Raw genomic sequence first — 17,656 nt, 5'->3', positions numbered from 1 at the left:
CTGTACTTCACGTCGTCACTCGTATTCCTCACACCTCCCATCAGTGTGACTCCTTCTCATCAGCTCTGCCTCGGACAGAGACGAGCACAAATCAGTCAGCTAGAACCACTCTCATCAACAGTATGTATATTTTCAAGTCACAGAATAAGACTGGGACTTCTTTAAGAAATCCACACAGTATAATAAATCTAGAGGCAGCAGTTATCAAAAACTGTGAGTGTACAAGAAGGAGACTAGTGAGGGAGATGACCAGCAGAAAAGATAATCTTGCAAATATCAGTTAATTGCAGTCTGATTACACACTTCAAACCTGAATGTTTTAGCTCAGCAGTTTAACTGGAAAAGAGATCAGTGTTGAGGGTCAGACAGTAGCAAGATCCAAGTCACATGACTTCCACGAAGCAAAAAAGTGAGTGAGCAGTGACGCAGTGAACCTTGCCCGTTGAAATAGTCTTTACTCAAACAGAGTCATGGGAAACTTAAGCTTGCAAGAGAACAAAGACAACTTGATCTGTGCCACAGTTCCTGAGGCACATCAGTCTTTTTTCCTTTGAACCGCTTGCTGGGAAAAAGACCATCAGTTGGGCTCCTACCAGTCTCCATCAAACCTGGAGTCTCCCAGTGGGTACTTGTCCAACCAAGGATTTATTTGGAGTACTGGAACAGGGGTAAAGAATAATTTTGTCCTGCACATGATCGCGTGTTAAACCTTGCGTCAGGGATGGAAGTTGTTGATTTATCAGAGCCAGCTTGTCCTGTTGGGTGTTTGTTTATGACTTGCCTCATCACACATGACATCATTGAGGATTTTGTTTCTTCTTCTTTTGGTGCTTTCATGTTTTAAATGTGTGAAAGTGCTTAACAACTGAAGTGTGAAGACTTGGAAGTGCTGAAAGTTGGCGTTGGTCTTATCAGAACTTTGAAACCATTTCAAAACATTTGAAGCAAAGCATGTTTCTAAACTCTAAATGTTTAAGTGTTAATGTTGGTGCCCGCTCTGCCAGCAGAAGCTTTTTCTGCAGCTAAACATTAATGGCAGGAAATGCAAGCGCAACACACTTAGATTACTGTAACAACAAATGCTGTAGTGGTTAGTCGTTTGTTGATCGACTCAAAAAGGTAAGTATTTTTCTGACTATTTTAATGCTAATATCAAGAGTGCAAAACTTTGGTTCCAGCTTCTTAAACACTTCTTTATTGATTTTTATTTTTTATTGATTGTTGATACATTAAATACTTTGACACTGAAATCAAGAAATTGTGCGTGTGTGTACGTACGCATGTGTGCTTGTTAAAGCTGTATGGCCTTTCAAATTTCACAAAACTGACAAAACCTAGTTTGTACTGAAATCCAGGCATTAAAATGTTGGTTTATTTTTGAAACATGTTGCAAAATTACAGCTCACTTTAATGGAGAGAACATATTTACATGGAGGAAATTCCACAACAAATAATTTCTTTTTAACGCTGTCTGCACATGGACGTGTGTGTGTGTGTGTGTGTGTGTGCATCCATGAGGTTTTGAAATGCCCTTGTCTGATGCGCGTACATGGGGTATGCACACTAACATCTGTGAGATGTCTTGAAAGTCACTTCAGAGGTGTTATCTGGTTACAAAAACAAGTGCTTATTTCTCACTGACATTTACAAAATATATGGGTAACATATTAGATTCATACAGAAATGAGATGTTACAGAGTGTTTTCCTCCATCTTTGTTTATTGTGTTTGCGGGAGCAGCCAGCTGACATTACTGTTCCTCTTTACTCTGATTAGCTGCCACCATGTGCTTCCCAGTATCCCTTGAGCAAGTCAGGGGAGACCTTCACATGATCTGACATCACTATCATAGACAGTATTTGTCACTACTGTAAGTAGTTCAAGCCTCCGTCACACATAGCAAGAATGTGGAGGAGCCATTCCGATACTATCTTCGTTCACACCTGCACGATGGCATCCAAAGCGTATGTAGACAGCAGGTGGATGACACAGACTGCTGTCAGACTGCCACAAAAGGCGATGCAGACTGCCTGGTCTCCATGGCAGACTGGAGCACTGTTTTCCTCACACGCATGTCCGTGGCACACCTGCGCACACGCATGGGGCTGTAATTATCACTCAGCCGTGTGTGTGTGTGTGTGTCTGTGTGTGTGTGTGTCTGTGTGTACGCACGCACATAACACTGCATGGGCCACTAAGCATGCAAGCAGAGTGCACGCACACAGGGTGCACATGTGCGCGCCTGCCACTAAACAAGTGGACTGTTTCGCTCCAAAGTTTGCTGGCATTGGGCTATGCAGTCCCTCAGACGGAGCCTTTCCAGGGAACTTTCTTTTTTTCTTGTTTGCACACTTCAACAGCACAACGCAACTCTGGACACTGCGATGGTTGGATTATCACATTGAATTAATTTTTTTGTTTTGGGTGAGAGGATTCTAACAGCAGGCTGCTGTCCCGGCTTCATGTCCATGTGCGCGCTGTGAAACATCCTGGACCGCTGTTGGAGGTAAGATGCATGTTTATTATATACAATTATAGACTTTTGACGAGGTGTACCCGTGATTAAGCAGACCTGGTCAGGATGAGGTTCACCAAGGCCTTATTAAAAGTCTATAACTTTTATTATATGGTAAACAAGAAAATTGGGAGTTTGTCAAACATACTAAAACTGAAAACTCAATCTCAAGTTTCAACTCTTTATTATTACTGTCATAATGCACCAACAGGTCCAAAATACTTCATGAGCACAATCTCTAAAGCCCCTTTCACACTGGGGCTGTCTCGAGCTTCCTGTGGTGTCATGACGACGCAGGAATGTCTGCGTCAGGTGCGCGCAGCAGGGTGCAGAGAGGAGGTGAGAACGCAGCCTGCAGGTTCTCTGCACAGAGGAATCAGAGTGCAGTTTGGCTGCAGACAGACTGTGCACTCTGATTGATCTTCTAGTTTATATTTGTGCTGAGCTGAAGGTCTGTGCTCTGAGTTCTGTTATAGTTTATCTTTCCTACTTTGACCAAGATGTGCGTGCGAGATGCGCACGCGCGAACGAACTGATACTTGATGTGGACATGTCCTGTCAATCAGTCTGAGCAGGACTTTTATGGACTGTATTTAAACACATTTGTGAGAGAAAACCGAGGAGCTGCTGCAGCCAGCAGCGTTTTTTTTTTTTTTTTTTCTGTGCCCTTAGTTTTTACTGCATTGTGTACATGGCGTTGTCATGATGACACACGACGCAACTCGAAGCGGGCCGAAGTAGACGTTGTATCGCATTATCTGATTGGTTGTTATTGATAGAAGGCGTTGCTTGATTGGCTAGCACTACGCTGCACGCGAGGTGTACTTGGCTCTACTAGCGGTCAGTTCGGGTCCACCACCGGTCAACTCGGCATGTGGTACAGCTCAAAGTGGCGAATGGGCCAATCAGAAGTTGGCAAAATCACATACCATATAATTAATGGTGTAACAGCCTGGCACAAGCTCCGTGTTATATCTCCTCCAGAGTTACTTGAAGGTGAACATTTATTACAACATGAGATCTGTTCAGCTCCAAGCCTGACGCGCGCAATGACGCATTACTATGCAGCACAGAGAGGCACAGCTGCCTGTGTTATGATGGAGACAATAGTTCATATTATTTATGTCGCCCATGGGAAGGAATGGACAAATATCTGTACCGTAAGGTCTATTGTGGATATAACAGCCTTTTCAGAGTTGTGGCATCATGCGCACAGCAGCACCCGGAGCTTTTGGTTTGATAGCCGCTGTGCACTGTACATGATAATTCATAATTATTGTGATGAAGCATGCCACATACAGTTCAACAGTTCTTTGCGCTGCGGGAGGGGAGGGCATTATTATACGTGGCACTGCACATCATACCGACAGGCATACCATGCCAGATTTATCTCAAGGTTCCCTCGTAGGCAGTCAAATTGTTTCGGATCCCGTTTTGCCGCCATCTGAATATGTAAGTTGTGGTTAGATGGTCCTCAGATAACACATGGGCCGCTGTCGAATAGGTGTCCCATCTCGATGGCGCCCAGAGAATTATGAACATGTGTGTCACACTCGGGGCCGCCGGCCAATTTTGACCAACTGTGTCGACTTTCGCAGATGGCTTTCAGAACGTTTTGGAACTGAAATCCAACTTTTCGGATGTGCGCTGATTCACAGCTCCGACGGCACTCTGTCGACGGACGGCTGTGTGTGGTGGGTGTATAAGGGGAAATGTTTTTCCTGACAACACAATTTTTGCTCATATCAGTAATGTTATATTATGATTCCCCTATTTAAAGGCTAATGAATAAAATTAGAACAGTGCCAAAGAAAATTCTCTTTATGAATAGAATCTTTAAAACCCAAAGGCTGTACCGTTTTAAGTTGACAAATTTGCAGTGCCTAAATCATGGTTGTTAATTAGCTGCCCATGATCTACATATGTACTTCTGTTGTAAACTGCTTTACCAGGGGGTCTGGAGGTAAATTTTTCAAGAAAGTGGGTGCACGTGTACCCTGAGATCTGGCAATGTTGACTGGAAACATTCAGTATGCACATTCAGTTTTGCTTAGACCCAAATATATTGTTTTGCACACATGGAGATGGTGGTCGGTGATGGTGACACGGAGTGATCATAGTATTTAGGTATTCTGTAACATGTTAACATGATTTTTCTTTGATATACACACTCATTGGTAAAAGTGATACATAGCCACAGAAAAATAGATCTATTTTGTTTGAAATGTATGTTGTTTCTTTAAACCAGTAGTCAAGCTTTATAGGAGAACTGTAGAATTTGATAAATAATGACCACATCACTTTACATTAGCATTCAAGTTTCTAAGTGCCTCATGTTTTTCCACGCAATTTGACCCCCCCAATGAATACCATTGGACCTGAAAAATGTCAAGGGGAAACATTGCAGTGTTTGGTTTTTAAGTGTGTAATTGTGTAAACACTCTGGGTTTTGGAGTGTTGGTTGACCAACAGAAGTAATTTTAAAGGTCACCCTGAGAGTTGAGGTTCTCTGGATTTTGCATTTATTGTTGTAAAATCCATGCTGAGCTTCATTTTTTTATAGTGCATATAAAAAACAAACCTTTTGTGGAAGTACTGGAAAAAATAGTTTACTTTAAAAAAAAAAAAGTACAGTATCAATACTTTCAAGAGGAGAATGCATGCTTCAAAAAAGGAGGTTCCATTGTTGTAAATAACTTTTTATTTTTAAATCAGTCCACTGAGTCGTATTTCTGTTCAGTTAATTACAAACCTCTTTGGGCTGCAGAGAAGGGACTTTCACCGTGCCACTGCGTGTTGTCAGAGGAGATAAAAGGAGAAACTCTGAAGCTGTGGTACTGAGCCTTTCTGGGGCCCTGGCTACTCTGTATTCACACTCCTACCCCAGCTGATAATTGGCTGCACTGCTGTCGGCCCACAGGCCTGTCATCCCACTTTGGGGAAAGTCCCAACTTTTTATCCCTCCAGCGAGTCTCTATGTTTCTTTATTTCAGTAAAGGCTCATGAATGTAACCCAGTCCACAGCGCCTTGATGTACTGTACAATGCTGGAGATAATCATCTAACTATACGGCACACATGGAAGAAGAATACACTCACAACTAACGTTCACATTTTGTCTGCCTCACAGGGTCCACTTACAGCGTCTTATCCACCATGCCGTCAGACTCTGAAAGCAGCAACTCTCTCAGCAGCTCAGGTGAGTGTGGCGTTCACATCCCTCTGTGGTGGAAACGCATTATCGTTTGAACGGACCACTACTTCAATAAACATAATCATTGGCTGTTCCCTGATTAAACACATGCAAGTGATTACACAGATTTGAGAAGGATTTGGCGCTTCCCCCCCCCCCCCCCCCCCCCCCCCCAAAAACACATGACATACAAACCTCTTTGATTTAGTCATTCTCTGAGCAACAGCGGATTGGACTAGTGCACTTTTCCACCGCATTGGTGAGGGAATGTTTGTGTGGCTCAGAGTAATAATATTGAACAGTAAATCAGATGTAAAACTGTGCAGGAGCAGTTGGGTCTGTGGGATCGGAGTGTAGAATGGGGTTAGATTCCAGATACGTCCAGATAAGACACTTTGCATCTGCACTATCCCTGTACAGCCAGCTTTAAATGGGTACCAGCCCTGGCTGGGGTAGTGACCTGTGATGGACTGGCGTCCCAGCTAAGGAGAGTTGTAGACACTCTTTGCGGTATCCACAGATAAGTCTGTGCCTGATTGGACTTATGGCCTGTATAGGACTTATTACTATAAAATTACAATAAGGTAATTCGTAGCATTCTAAGATTACAGTGTTAGTTCACCTAAATCACAAAGATATTGTTAGATTTTTCTTTTCATGACGTGGACTGCATTTCTATAGTCCCCCCCCCCCCCCCCCCCCCCCCATTCTTTATACAGGTGCTTAAAGCTTTTTACAATGATGCCTCACATTCACTCTCAGAAGTGAAGCAGTGTAGGTCCTGATTAGTACTTGGATGGGAGACCTCTTGGATGACCAGGGGCTGTACATCTTTCTACTGGAATTGCATCACGAAAGGCATCTGGTCTAAAACTAGTGCTAAATCCCAATGGCAGATCTGCCCTGGGTCCTTTGTGTTGACTCTGAACAAAAACATGAGGACAGCTGAAAGACGAACAGAAACATACTTTAGATTTATTTTCACAGACCCACCTGCAAATGACCCAGATATTATTAAAAATATGCTGCTTAAAACTGACTTTAGAATATTTTAAGAGGTTTTACTTTGTCATCTGATGGTTAATAATCACATTGCTCCCTTTGATCGCTTTGGGTGTAGAGACTCAATCTGACGAACTGCTGTGGTTCCAAATGATGCATTCGCAGTGAAGGCAGGGTGGACCGATTTTTAGGGGGGACTGTTCGGTCTATGACACTGATGTCTTGGTTAATGTAGGACAATCGTGATAAATCATGATGGTGCAAGATACCCCCACTACAGTTTTAAACTTTTACAAATCCTATTGTTATCCTCGTTCATTCTTGCTTTGTCTTATTGCCACCTTGAAATCCTGGACATTCTTGGATATTCTCGTCAAGTCTTGCAGCATGACTGTACTGTGACAAAGTCTTACGAAAGTCTTGTTGGTGTTTTATGTAATTTCAGAGTCATGAAGTTGTGCTTAATCATGGTGGTTTTTGGTTCAGATGTGATGAATAAGCTTCTGTGCTGTAATAAAGTCATGGTGTTGTAGAGAATCACGTTATATGTAAATCAGTTTAAATGGGTAAAAACGTTATTGGGCATAATGTGTTGGTGAGATAATTAAAACAGGGTACCAGTTCATTGTAGAACAGTAATATCTCAAGTATGATAGCAGTGTTTCTCAAGATCTTGGTTATTGGTAATGCAAATGCATTAGCAACACTGTACATTCTGTTCCAAATCAAAACATGAAGAAAAACATATTAAACTTATTACTTTATAGAGCGTGAAGAACAAGGAATGTTTAAAAAAATAGCAGTTTGCATTTTTCTTTCTGTTACTCTTATTCCACCCTTACAGGTGGCCCTAATTTAAGGACAAAGGCAGCAAATGTTCATGCTGGTTGTTGTTGTGGATTTCTCTCTGAAAATCTGAGTAAAATGGATCATTCCAGACATTGTTCAGAAGAACAGCATACTTTGATTAAAAAGTTGATTAGAGACTGGAACACTTAAAGATTAAGGGCCAATAATGATACGAATTATTGGCAAGGTTTGGAGGCCAATATTTGCCTGCAGTAAAATGTCAAAATTCAGTATAACACACTCTTAATACAAATCTTTCTTTAACTATTTTGCAACATATGTTTAATTCACAGAACCTTTCAACATGGCCTTCACACAAAAAGTGCAAGGAGCTTCAAATAACGGGGTCATTCCATCTCAGTTCACTCAATGGGGTTAAACCTCACCTCAGATTTTGATAACATTTGATACATAGGTAGTCATTGGACTGAAAAGGCTAATTTTCAAATTTCAGCTCAATTGGACCAATGATTCCATAGATATTGTAGTTTCTTGTCTCATTTTTTTCCACTTTTTTGCAAAAAATAGCATGGCTGCTGAAATTCAAATGACCATAATTCAGCAACCAATCGTCTGATTGTGAAAAGAAAGTATCTTTGGAAAGGATGACTGAGCTTCTCACCTTATCTCTAAGGGAGACACCAGACACCCTCCTAAGGAAGCCCATTTCAGGCGCTTGTACCCGCAACTAGTTCTTTCGGTCATTCCCCAACCCTCGTGACCATAGGTGAGAGTAGGAACGAAGATTGACCAGTAGATTGAGAGCTTTGCCTTTTAGCTCAGCTCCCTTTTCATCACTACAGTACGGTAGAGCGAATGCAATACCGCCCCTGCTGCACCGATTCTCCGGCCAATCTCACGCTCCATTTTCCGCTCACTCGTGAACAAGACCCCTCGAGGTACTTGAACTCCTTCACTTGGGGCAAGATTTCATTCCCTACCTGGAGTAGGCAATCCATTGGTTTCCTGCTGAGAACCATGGCCTCAGATTTAGAGGTGCTGATCCTCATCCCAGCCGCTTCACACTCTGCTGCGACCTGATCCAGTGAGTGTTGGTCACAGGTTGATGAAGCCAACAGGACCACATCATCTGCAAAAAGCAGCGATGAGACCCCGAGCCCACCACACTGGAAACCCTCCTTCCCCTGACTACGCCTCGATATCCTGTCCATGAATATCACAAACAGGATTGGTGGCAAGTTGCAGCTCTGGAAACAAGTCCGACTTGCCTCACAGGACATGCTGTGACATGCTCACCTCTTCCACAATTTCTCGGATAGTCACACGACTGAAAAGCCGTCGAAAGCCATCTGAATCTTCCAAATGGTGGAAGAGGTGGGCATCATTTTTCGGAGTCCAGCATGTCCTGTGAGAATTCAACACGGTGGCGCTTTTGCTCCGTCAGCAGCTTCGTGCTGAAGCCATCAGCATGAATTTCGCTGCAACTCTTTTCATGGCCAAATCTTCTGTCACAGTGGATTGTGCCAAAAAAGTGCTGATGTCCACCCCTTAATTTTTCGGATAGTCACACAACGGTCCCACATCACCACAGCGTTCACTTTGGAAATGATCTAGTCATTTCAGCATGTTGATGGGCGCCCGGAGCACGGCTCGCTCTCCACCATTGTATGGACGTCTTTAAACCGGTTGTACCACTCCTTAATCTGTGTGATGCCCATAGCATCGTCACCGCAAGCCGTCTGAATAATTCGAATGGTTTCCACCTGGCTGTCGCCCAGTTTCTGGCAAAATTTGATGCAGTCACGCTGCTCCAGTCGTTCTGCCATTTTCCTTGCAAAGAAAATCCGATGAGAGACTACACCCATCCTCATACAAAGGCTGCTTACAAGCAAATGATGCAATCGACAGGCGTGAAAAAATTCACGCATGCACACGAAGGTTCAAGGTTGGCTCATGCAAGCACACGTGAATCAAATCCATCAGGTTTTTGGAAAAAAATAAAAAGGTCGGATACTTTTCTAACAGACCTCGTACAGTGAGTTTGTAAAGAAAAATGCTTCATTTTCTGTAAAGTAATAACACATTTGGTGAATTTTTCTTCATGTTTGGATATGGAATAGAATGTGCAGTCTTCCCAATGCTTTTGCTATTATTTTGAACACAGCTGTACTGGAAGCTGCAAAGACAATTTGGGATAGGGTAAAGCCAAAGAAATAGTGAAAATGTGCAGAAGAAAATACTCATGGAACACACATTAAGCGGTATCACTAAAGTGCTAAATAGCTGGGTTGCACACCAACACCACACACTCTAATGTATGTATGCATTTAAATAGAAATTCTATCAGCAGTATTAAGTGCCATAAATGTCTTGATACTGTGATACCTATTTTGGTATCAGACGAGGCGCATCATACCTGTGTTTGACAAGTAATAACCCCCATCCCCTGGAGCTTTATTACAAACATCAAGCTGGAAGTCAGCTGGCAGACGGGGCAGGTTGGACAGTGCAGTGTTCTAATGCACTTTTTTCTGAAGCTACTTTTTCATTTCTTTAAACATTGATTAATTCAAATCAAATATTAGAAGGTTATTTAAATTTTAATTGGTGCCATCCCAGGTTATCTGTGCTTTATAAATGGCTGATGCTACGACTGACCTACTAACTGGCACAGGTACACCTGGTCAAGCATCATCGCTGCCGCCTGCTGATACGGACAGCCACCAGGTGAATGAGACGATGGAAACGCTTCGACACATGACCCGTGAGAGGGACGAATTACGAAAGCGCGTTCCCCTTTCTTCACCTGGAACCGCCTTTGATGACTGCAGGTACTGATTTTCCTGATGTCACGCACTCATCAGCATGCACGTACACATTACTGTTTTCCTTTACATTATGCTTGGCTTACATTTGATGCATCACATTTTTTCTCTTTCCCCTTTTGTGAGACAAAACTCAAAAGCTGGGCATGACTACGAGCATTTGAAGCTGCAGTGCATGAAGGTGATGGCAGACCTGCAGTCTCTACAGAACCAGCACAGCACCACCCTGAAGAGGTGCGAGGAGGCGGTGAAGAAAGCAGACTTCTACCAGTAAGTCAGACAGACACGAGCAGGGCATTTATGCCGTGCCTGCTCACCCTCATCCTGCAGGGCTTTAGTTTTTTTTCGGCCCATCCTGCGATTATATTCCCAGCAGATTTTATCGCACAGATTTTATTGTTGTGGGAGGACTGGGGATGAAGCTTTTGTGGTATTCCCAAAGCCAGTGAGATGAGCCATGAAAAATCCTAGAATCACTTCATTGTAAAGACAGACAATTTTTAACACTATCAATCTGTTGTTGTCTTCTTGGACCAAAGGTGAAAGCCACAGACTGAATTACTCTCCTGAAAGGTCATGCACTGTAATCGGCATCTAAACAGTCCGTGGCACGGCATCTGTGCTGGGAGGGATAATGCCGTGAACTGAGCATTTGTTGTCCTGTAATATAAGCTGGGAAGACTTGATGGAAAAGGAAAGCTGGTCCATTTGTGTGATTTAATGATACCATACTGCCTCCAACCTGCGGGGCACTGAAATCTGGCCCCAGTGAAAATCCACAGATGAAGGATTATTGCCATGTTTAAGTCCCTCTTTCTGGGTCCTGTTTGCACATCAGAGAGTCTTTGTGCACTACTCTTGGTTTCCATACCAACACATGCACATTTAAGCACTTCTCCATGTGAATGTAGGAATGTTTAACTCCTCTTGTTTCTTCCAAACATTGTAGTTGAATTGGGAAAAGTTTTTTTTCTAATAATCCATCTTTGTAGGAAGTAGTTGACAGAAATTTTTCTTGGAATTACTGCAGATAATGATTTTAACTTGAAAGCACATTGGATTACAAATGTTTCTAAATCTGTCTTAATGATTAAACTTTGATTCCTAAAACATTCTTTATGCATATTATATAATTATATTTAGAATAACTTGTATATTAACAAATGAAATGTCTTGGGTTCATACTGTCTGCAGTTAAATAGAAGTAGAAATCAAAGGTATTTATTTATTTATTCCATTTCCCATGCTGTTGCAACATTAACACGTTTTGTCCCACTTTCTCACAATTGCTTGTTGCCGAAGTGTATCACTGTCATTTTCTACTCACAATAAAAAATCTCAGAGGTACTAATGCAACTTTTTCCACTTATAAAAAAAATCTGGGTATAAGCAGGTTAATATACATCCATTCCTGCTTCTAAGGCCTGTAACACATTCCAAAAAAGTTATGATGGTGCCAATTTAAGGCTAGTAATGAGGTTAAATAAAAATAAATAATAGTCTTGTTTCCAACAGGTGATTGTAATAATCATGATTTGGTATAAAAGCTGCATCTACACCGTATTCCTTGTGGAATTTTACTACAGAGGGGAGCTTTACCCTCATTTTTAAATTTTAGAGGGTATTTTCAGCCACACTAAGCGTATAGAGGGTAATGGCTAATTTGCATGGTTTTTGAAATGTAAATAAATTGATTTGTGTCTACATGAATTCCTCTCGTATATGGTTAATTTCTGTATATAGTAATAAGTTTCCACAAATTCCTTTTTTGAAGGGCGGGCAGTTTACTGGCCAATAGCCCTAACCCTATGTCATGGAGCAGCATCCATCATAGTCGTCCGTTTATTGCGATATCACAAAAACGGATAACTTTTTTTCTGATTTGGCAAGAGTGTAATATGGGTCATTGACATTGTTGCTATCTAAAAATCATATTCGTAGGTTTGTTCAGTTGGAAATGGCAGCCATTGTTATGCCAAAAGTAGCCATTTTGAGTACTTAAAGGCAGTTTTCTCAAAAACCGTCTAAATTGTCAAGGGCGTAATATGAATTGTTGACATATTTCACATCAAAAAATTATAATCATAAAGTGTTCGTTTGGCAATGGTATCTGTGTTTATACCAAAAACAGCTAATTTGGGTATTTGGACTCAGTTTATAGTTATAATATATAGTTTGACCTATTTTTGACCTTGTGTTACATCACAATGGCTGAAAATGTGGAAAGGTCAATGCACTTTTCGTGAAGGGTCAAATTCATAAAATCTGTTATGATGGTCCGATTATGACAGTTTTGGTGTCTAATTATATGATTTCTTGCACAAGAAGACCAATAAGACAACTTACATAGACCATTATGCCAGTCTTAACTATGAAAATACAATTATGTCAGATAAGATGGGTCTATTGATTAACTTTATCCAACTGCAAAATGGTTGACATCAAAATTGATCATAATTGGCCTCTTTTACATCAAGCACATTAATTAAATATAAAAATTGCATAAGTATGTTTTTTTGTGAATATAAAGAATCAGGATACAAAAGCAAAGAAGACAGACATTTTAGAGTACACTATGGCTAATTTATTAAAGTCATTTTTTGATTCATTGTTTCCATTAGACAACATACACTTTTTTTTTTTGGAACCACGGTGGTTCTCACAACCCACCCACCCCCAAACACACACCAATCATAAGGTGTATTGTTTTAAAAAATGTGACACCTTACTTTTCACAAACAAATAACCCTAAACTAAGCATGTGTTTTTCATGTTAAAGAAAAATACCCAAAGACTAGGCTGTCTTGTTGTGTTTCAATAGTCATCCTTCTCAGTACGACCACAGATTCAGACAATTGCACTGTTTTCACTTAATGAGCCGCACCACCAGCTGCATGGGTGAAAAGTATATATTTAGGTTTAAGCAAAAATTTAATGTGCATATTTGTTGTCAGAATCCCCCAGTCATCACTAACAGATCTCGGGGTACATGTGAACCCACATTTTTCCCCCCCAAAGTTTAAGTCCAGACACCCTGGTAAAGCAAGTCCACATAAAATGGTGGACCTATTGTGGCCTGTGGGGCACCAGTTGGTAACCCTCATTCATGTGTTACATAATGTCAGGCTTACTTTTCCAGAAACCATCACTCCGACATTAGGAATCACAGCGTTTTTTTTGTTGTTTTTTTTCATGACGTGCATGATATCTGGTGTGAAACAGGAGTTATTGAGGAGGTTTAGTGGTGCAAAGAGTGAGATTGTTTCATGAAAAATAACGTGTGCAGTGGAGGTTAATGTCTGGCATTTTCTTTTTATGTCATCATTTTATGTTATGCGACCAGTGCCTGATTTATTTATTTTAACATCAAAGTCTGTGGAGTAGATGTCTGATTCTGACACCTGACACCTCTGCACTAATGCCGACAGCCGTGGGAGTATTTACATTGTGCTGCTGTCATGTGACTCCTAGTAAGCTCAAAATGCAGTAACGAATGAAGGGCTGACAGGTGTCCACTGTGTGGCGGTATCTTTCCAGTACACTTCACAGCCGCCTTGGAAGTGAACATGCCCAGTTGAAAGATGAGCTGGAGGCTGTGAGACTGGACAACATCCAGTTAGTCAGGGAGCACAACCACTTAAAGCAGACCTGTGAAGAGCTGAGGAGGCTGCATGATGACGATCAGCGAGAGGTGGCTGACTTGAGGATCCTACACCAGCAGGTAAACAGGCAGCCTGTACTGTCTCCACACACTGACCATGAGCATCATTTAACATTCATCACCATGATCAGCACATGCTTGTGGGCACAGTCTTTGCTTGGCTTTCTAGCTTCACGTAATCTGCACTCATTTGGAGGGAAAGGTTTACCGACCTCGACTTCATGTACTTTGCAGAGTCATTGGTTACCCTGTTTGTAGCGCTTGAGAACACAAGTGAGGAATCGGGGTATCTATTCTGCAATTGTCCTGGTTCAAGACTAAGATCCAGGCTTTGAGTTACCTGCACTTGGACATCACATGGGTATCAGCTCCCTTATCTTGACAGTGATATTCATGTCTGTGGGTCCTCAGCCTTTGAGATTGAGAGACTCCTCAAAAGAGCTTTTGAGTCATGAAGTCACTGGACAGTAGTATTTGGTGATGGCAATACCTTTTCAGTAGAAAGAGGTTCTAAGTCTTAATGGTCCTCTTACTTCCTGTCTTACTATATAGTTGGGATACTGTATCATATTAATCAGTGGCTGAACACGAAGGCTTCCTCTGTATATGATCTCGCACGCAGGTGTCTCAGGATTTATGACCCCTGTGGATGGAGCAAACAACGGACACTCACACATCACATGGCTGTGGCAGATAAATGGCTAGTTTAAGAGGTGGGGATGAACTTGTTGTTTACCTGACTGGGTGCCATCCATGACCTGTAGTGTAGTGGATACACTGATGTCCGGCAACGACACATGCTCCTATGCCTGACCCTGATGTGGCGTGTGTGCAAGGCATTACTTCTGTTGAGGAAGATTGGTTCATAGAGCTTAATTGCTTGTCTCCATGCATCACCAATTTTCACCTTTTTTAAATGGATTAACCCTGTCATTTACATTGATTACAGGAGGACGTTTTTCCTTTTGGTGGGCATGCTAAATACCCAGAAGAGTCATAGTTGTTCATGGCTTGATGGAAATTTTGGGCTGTGTTGACACTGTGATGGCACTGAGGGTAGGCAAAGAGGCATTTAGGAATCTGAATAGGTGACACAATATCTGTTGTCTTGTGAACTTCAGCCTGCTTGCACATGACTTAAAGCTCTGGGTTCCTACAGAACTATACGTCATCCCGCCACAGTGCAGGTAACAGCGCAATCCTGACTGATGGACTTTACTGTACTGTCCAGTTGAGCAGCAACATGTAGTAGTTGTATAACACTAATCTTCCTACCAGGATGATGGTTCTCCAATGAGGCACGATTGTTGTGGCTGATCCCCAGTCAGCTGAAACCATTGTATCTCAGTGCTGTTGGAAATGTGGTAAAACATCTAATGGCAATCAAAGCTGTAGGGATCTGTGCTATTGAGGCAGAAACTCTTGAGGTGGGTGGAGATGCTGTTCTCTTTGCAGTGCAAGCAGGCTTTGATACAATTTGGTATATTACTTGAAAAACTGGATGAAATGACTCCTCCCTCTCTAGAAGGAAAGGGTGGTCTACACTGTTCCATCAACTATTCAAGATACTTTCAAGGATCATTCTCCGTAAGAATCAGCAGCAGCTGCTTGCTGCTCAGCAACCGTAGTCAACCATCAATAATCTTGTTCAGTATTCATTGAACATATGGGTGAAGATGGGCAGATTTTCTTTGTGGTGTATATAGATTTTCACAAAGCATTGGATTTGATACAACAGAGTTTTAGGGCCACATTGAATTTCTTTTTCTTTTCTTTTTTTTTGGGACTTTGAGAATAAAGTCGTAATTTTACGAGAAAAAAGTCTAAATATTATATTATGACTTTATTCTCGTAAAATTACAACTTCATTCTCGAAGTATAAAAAAAAAAATTTCTATGTGTCCCTAAAACGCCATCGTAGTTTGATCAGGTTGAATTGAGGCACTCCCAAGTTTAACCATGTCCTGGTTGCCACCAATTTGTATCACCAACTTGCACAGGCATCATCACCAGTGCATGTATTTACAGATAAAATAATGCCCCCCCTCCTCCCCCCAAAAAATAAAAAACTTCCAGGACACGTAAGATGACCTTTAGATCAAGAATTACAATACTGCTAGCTGACTCATGTGGCTCGCTGTCTACAGATTCTCACATTGCCATGACCAGATTGCCTTTCCTCATATACTTATTTGAAGGTCGACGTCCCATCCCATCATTATTGATACAAATTTCTGTTCTTACATCATACTCCTGAAAAGGTTTGCCATCAAACGTTTTCCTGAAATTCCTCAGAATTTCATTGAACACACTTGGCGCTCTCAGTTGTAGTAACATTCTGACTTTTTGTGTATTCTGTTTTTCTTCACACTGGGATAGGGCAGTAGATAGCCAGTCTAGAACATTTCTGTGGTGCAGCTCCTGCAATACAATGGTTCCTGAGATTAACTCTGTGGTGATTTGCATTGGTTAAAATGGGCTAAAGGGATCAAAAGTCATGTTCTTGAAGCAGAATGAACTCAACTTTGCATCTGTGGAAAGAGCCCAGAAGAAGCTCCATTAGAGCAGCTGGGGATATCTCACCAAAACTGAAGAGGTCTCACTGGTGGCAAATCAGATACTGTTCAGTTCAGCAATGACGTGGGTGTTGACGTTTCCAGGTGGTGAGAGAAGGTTCATCTGATGTTGTCAACAAGATGTATGACACTGCAGTGGACAAGTTGGAGGCTTTGAAGGGTGACTACGAGGCTCTGAGGAAACGTTATAATGAGACAACAGCAAGCCACAACATAGATCTGAGTCGCCTGGACCAGATAGAGGAGGAAAACCACCAGCTACAGAAACAACTGGAGATGCTTCTGAAGCAGAGGGATGCTGCTATCTACTATCAGCAACAGTACTCTTCTTCTGTTAGAAGGTAAGACTGGAAATATTGCACAGAGATAAAGCTGGCAATGCCAGAAGTTGCTAAAAGTGCCTTTTACATATTGTATAGAGTGATGTCCCACAGTAACACAAAGTCAGTGCTTGAGTTTACGAAGTGCTATAAGCACATGAGCTGGCAGCACATGGGACAACCCAGCATAAACTACACTACAGCTAGTCCAGTAGGAAATCTGTTGGGCAAGGTACTGTTAAGCATACCTTCCTTACCCAATATCGGGCATTCATGTTTTGGCGTAGAGTTCTAGGAATGTTCCAATCCCCCGAGTCATCTAGTTGCATAGGCTGACATCACCTTTTACACAAGTAAACACATCTGTTAAACAGCACGGCATACCTGGCATTTTCGGGTCATTTTTGTTTTGAGATGTCTATACTATAGACCTCTACCGAAACTACAACACCCTAACAATAGGAACATGATTGACTCTCTTCTTCCTCCCACTCTGCTGGCAGTAGACAGTTACTGTCACCTGATGGGTAGTACTGACACATGAACCCCAACTGGTTAAACCACTCTGCATCAGAAGAGAATGCAGGTGGCTTCACATACACGTGTCTGAGTCTATACAGATTTGTGTGATGTAAAGTGATGTGATTTCTTGATTGCCACTTTTTCTTGCTAATTTGTGTTTTTTTTTTTTTTTTTTTTTTTTTTTTAATGTGATGATTTGAAGTTTTGTCAGAGTTGGTTGCCTGCCATCCAGGA

At 41.7% G+C, this 17,656-nt stretch overlaps 1 protein-coding gene across 2 annotated transcripts in view; it reads left to right on the top strand.

Moving 5' to 3' along the window:
• LOC117530524 (disks large homolog 5-like) overlaps window positions 1–17,656 on the top strand; it is a 110,546-nt gene that overhangs the window by 30,272 nt on the left and 62,618 nt on the right. For both annotated transcript variants that reach the window (XM_034193418.1, XM_034193419.1), the window contains exons 2-6: window positions 5,644–5,712; window positions 10,193–10,349; window positions 10,470–10,613; window positions 13,881–14,064; window positions 16,665–16,921. In XM_034193418.1, coding sequence (XP_034049309.1) covers window positions 5,644–5,712; window positions 10,193–10,349; window positions 10,470–10,613; window positions 13,881–14,064; window positions 16,665–16,921 — 811 coding nt within the window. The remainder of the gene's footprint in view (window positions 1–5,643; window positions 5,713–10,192; window positions 10,350–10,469; window positions 10,614–13,880; window positions 14,065–16,664; window positions 16,922–17,656) is intronic.

Source organism: Thalassophryne amazonica, chromosome 18 (assembly GCF_902500255.1).
Source record: "Thalassophryne amazonica chromosome 18, fThaAma1.1, whole genome shotgun sequence".
Lineage (NCBI taxonomy): Eukaryota > Metazoa > Chordata > Actinopteri > Batrachoidiformes > Batrachoididae > Thalassophryne > Thalassophryne amazonica.
This window is presented reverse-complemented; position numbering and strand designations above follow the sequence as displayed.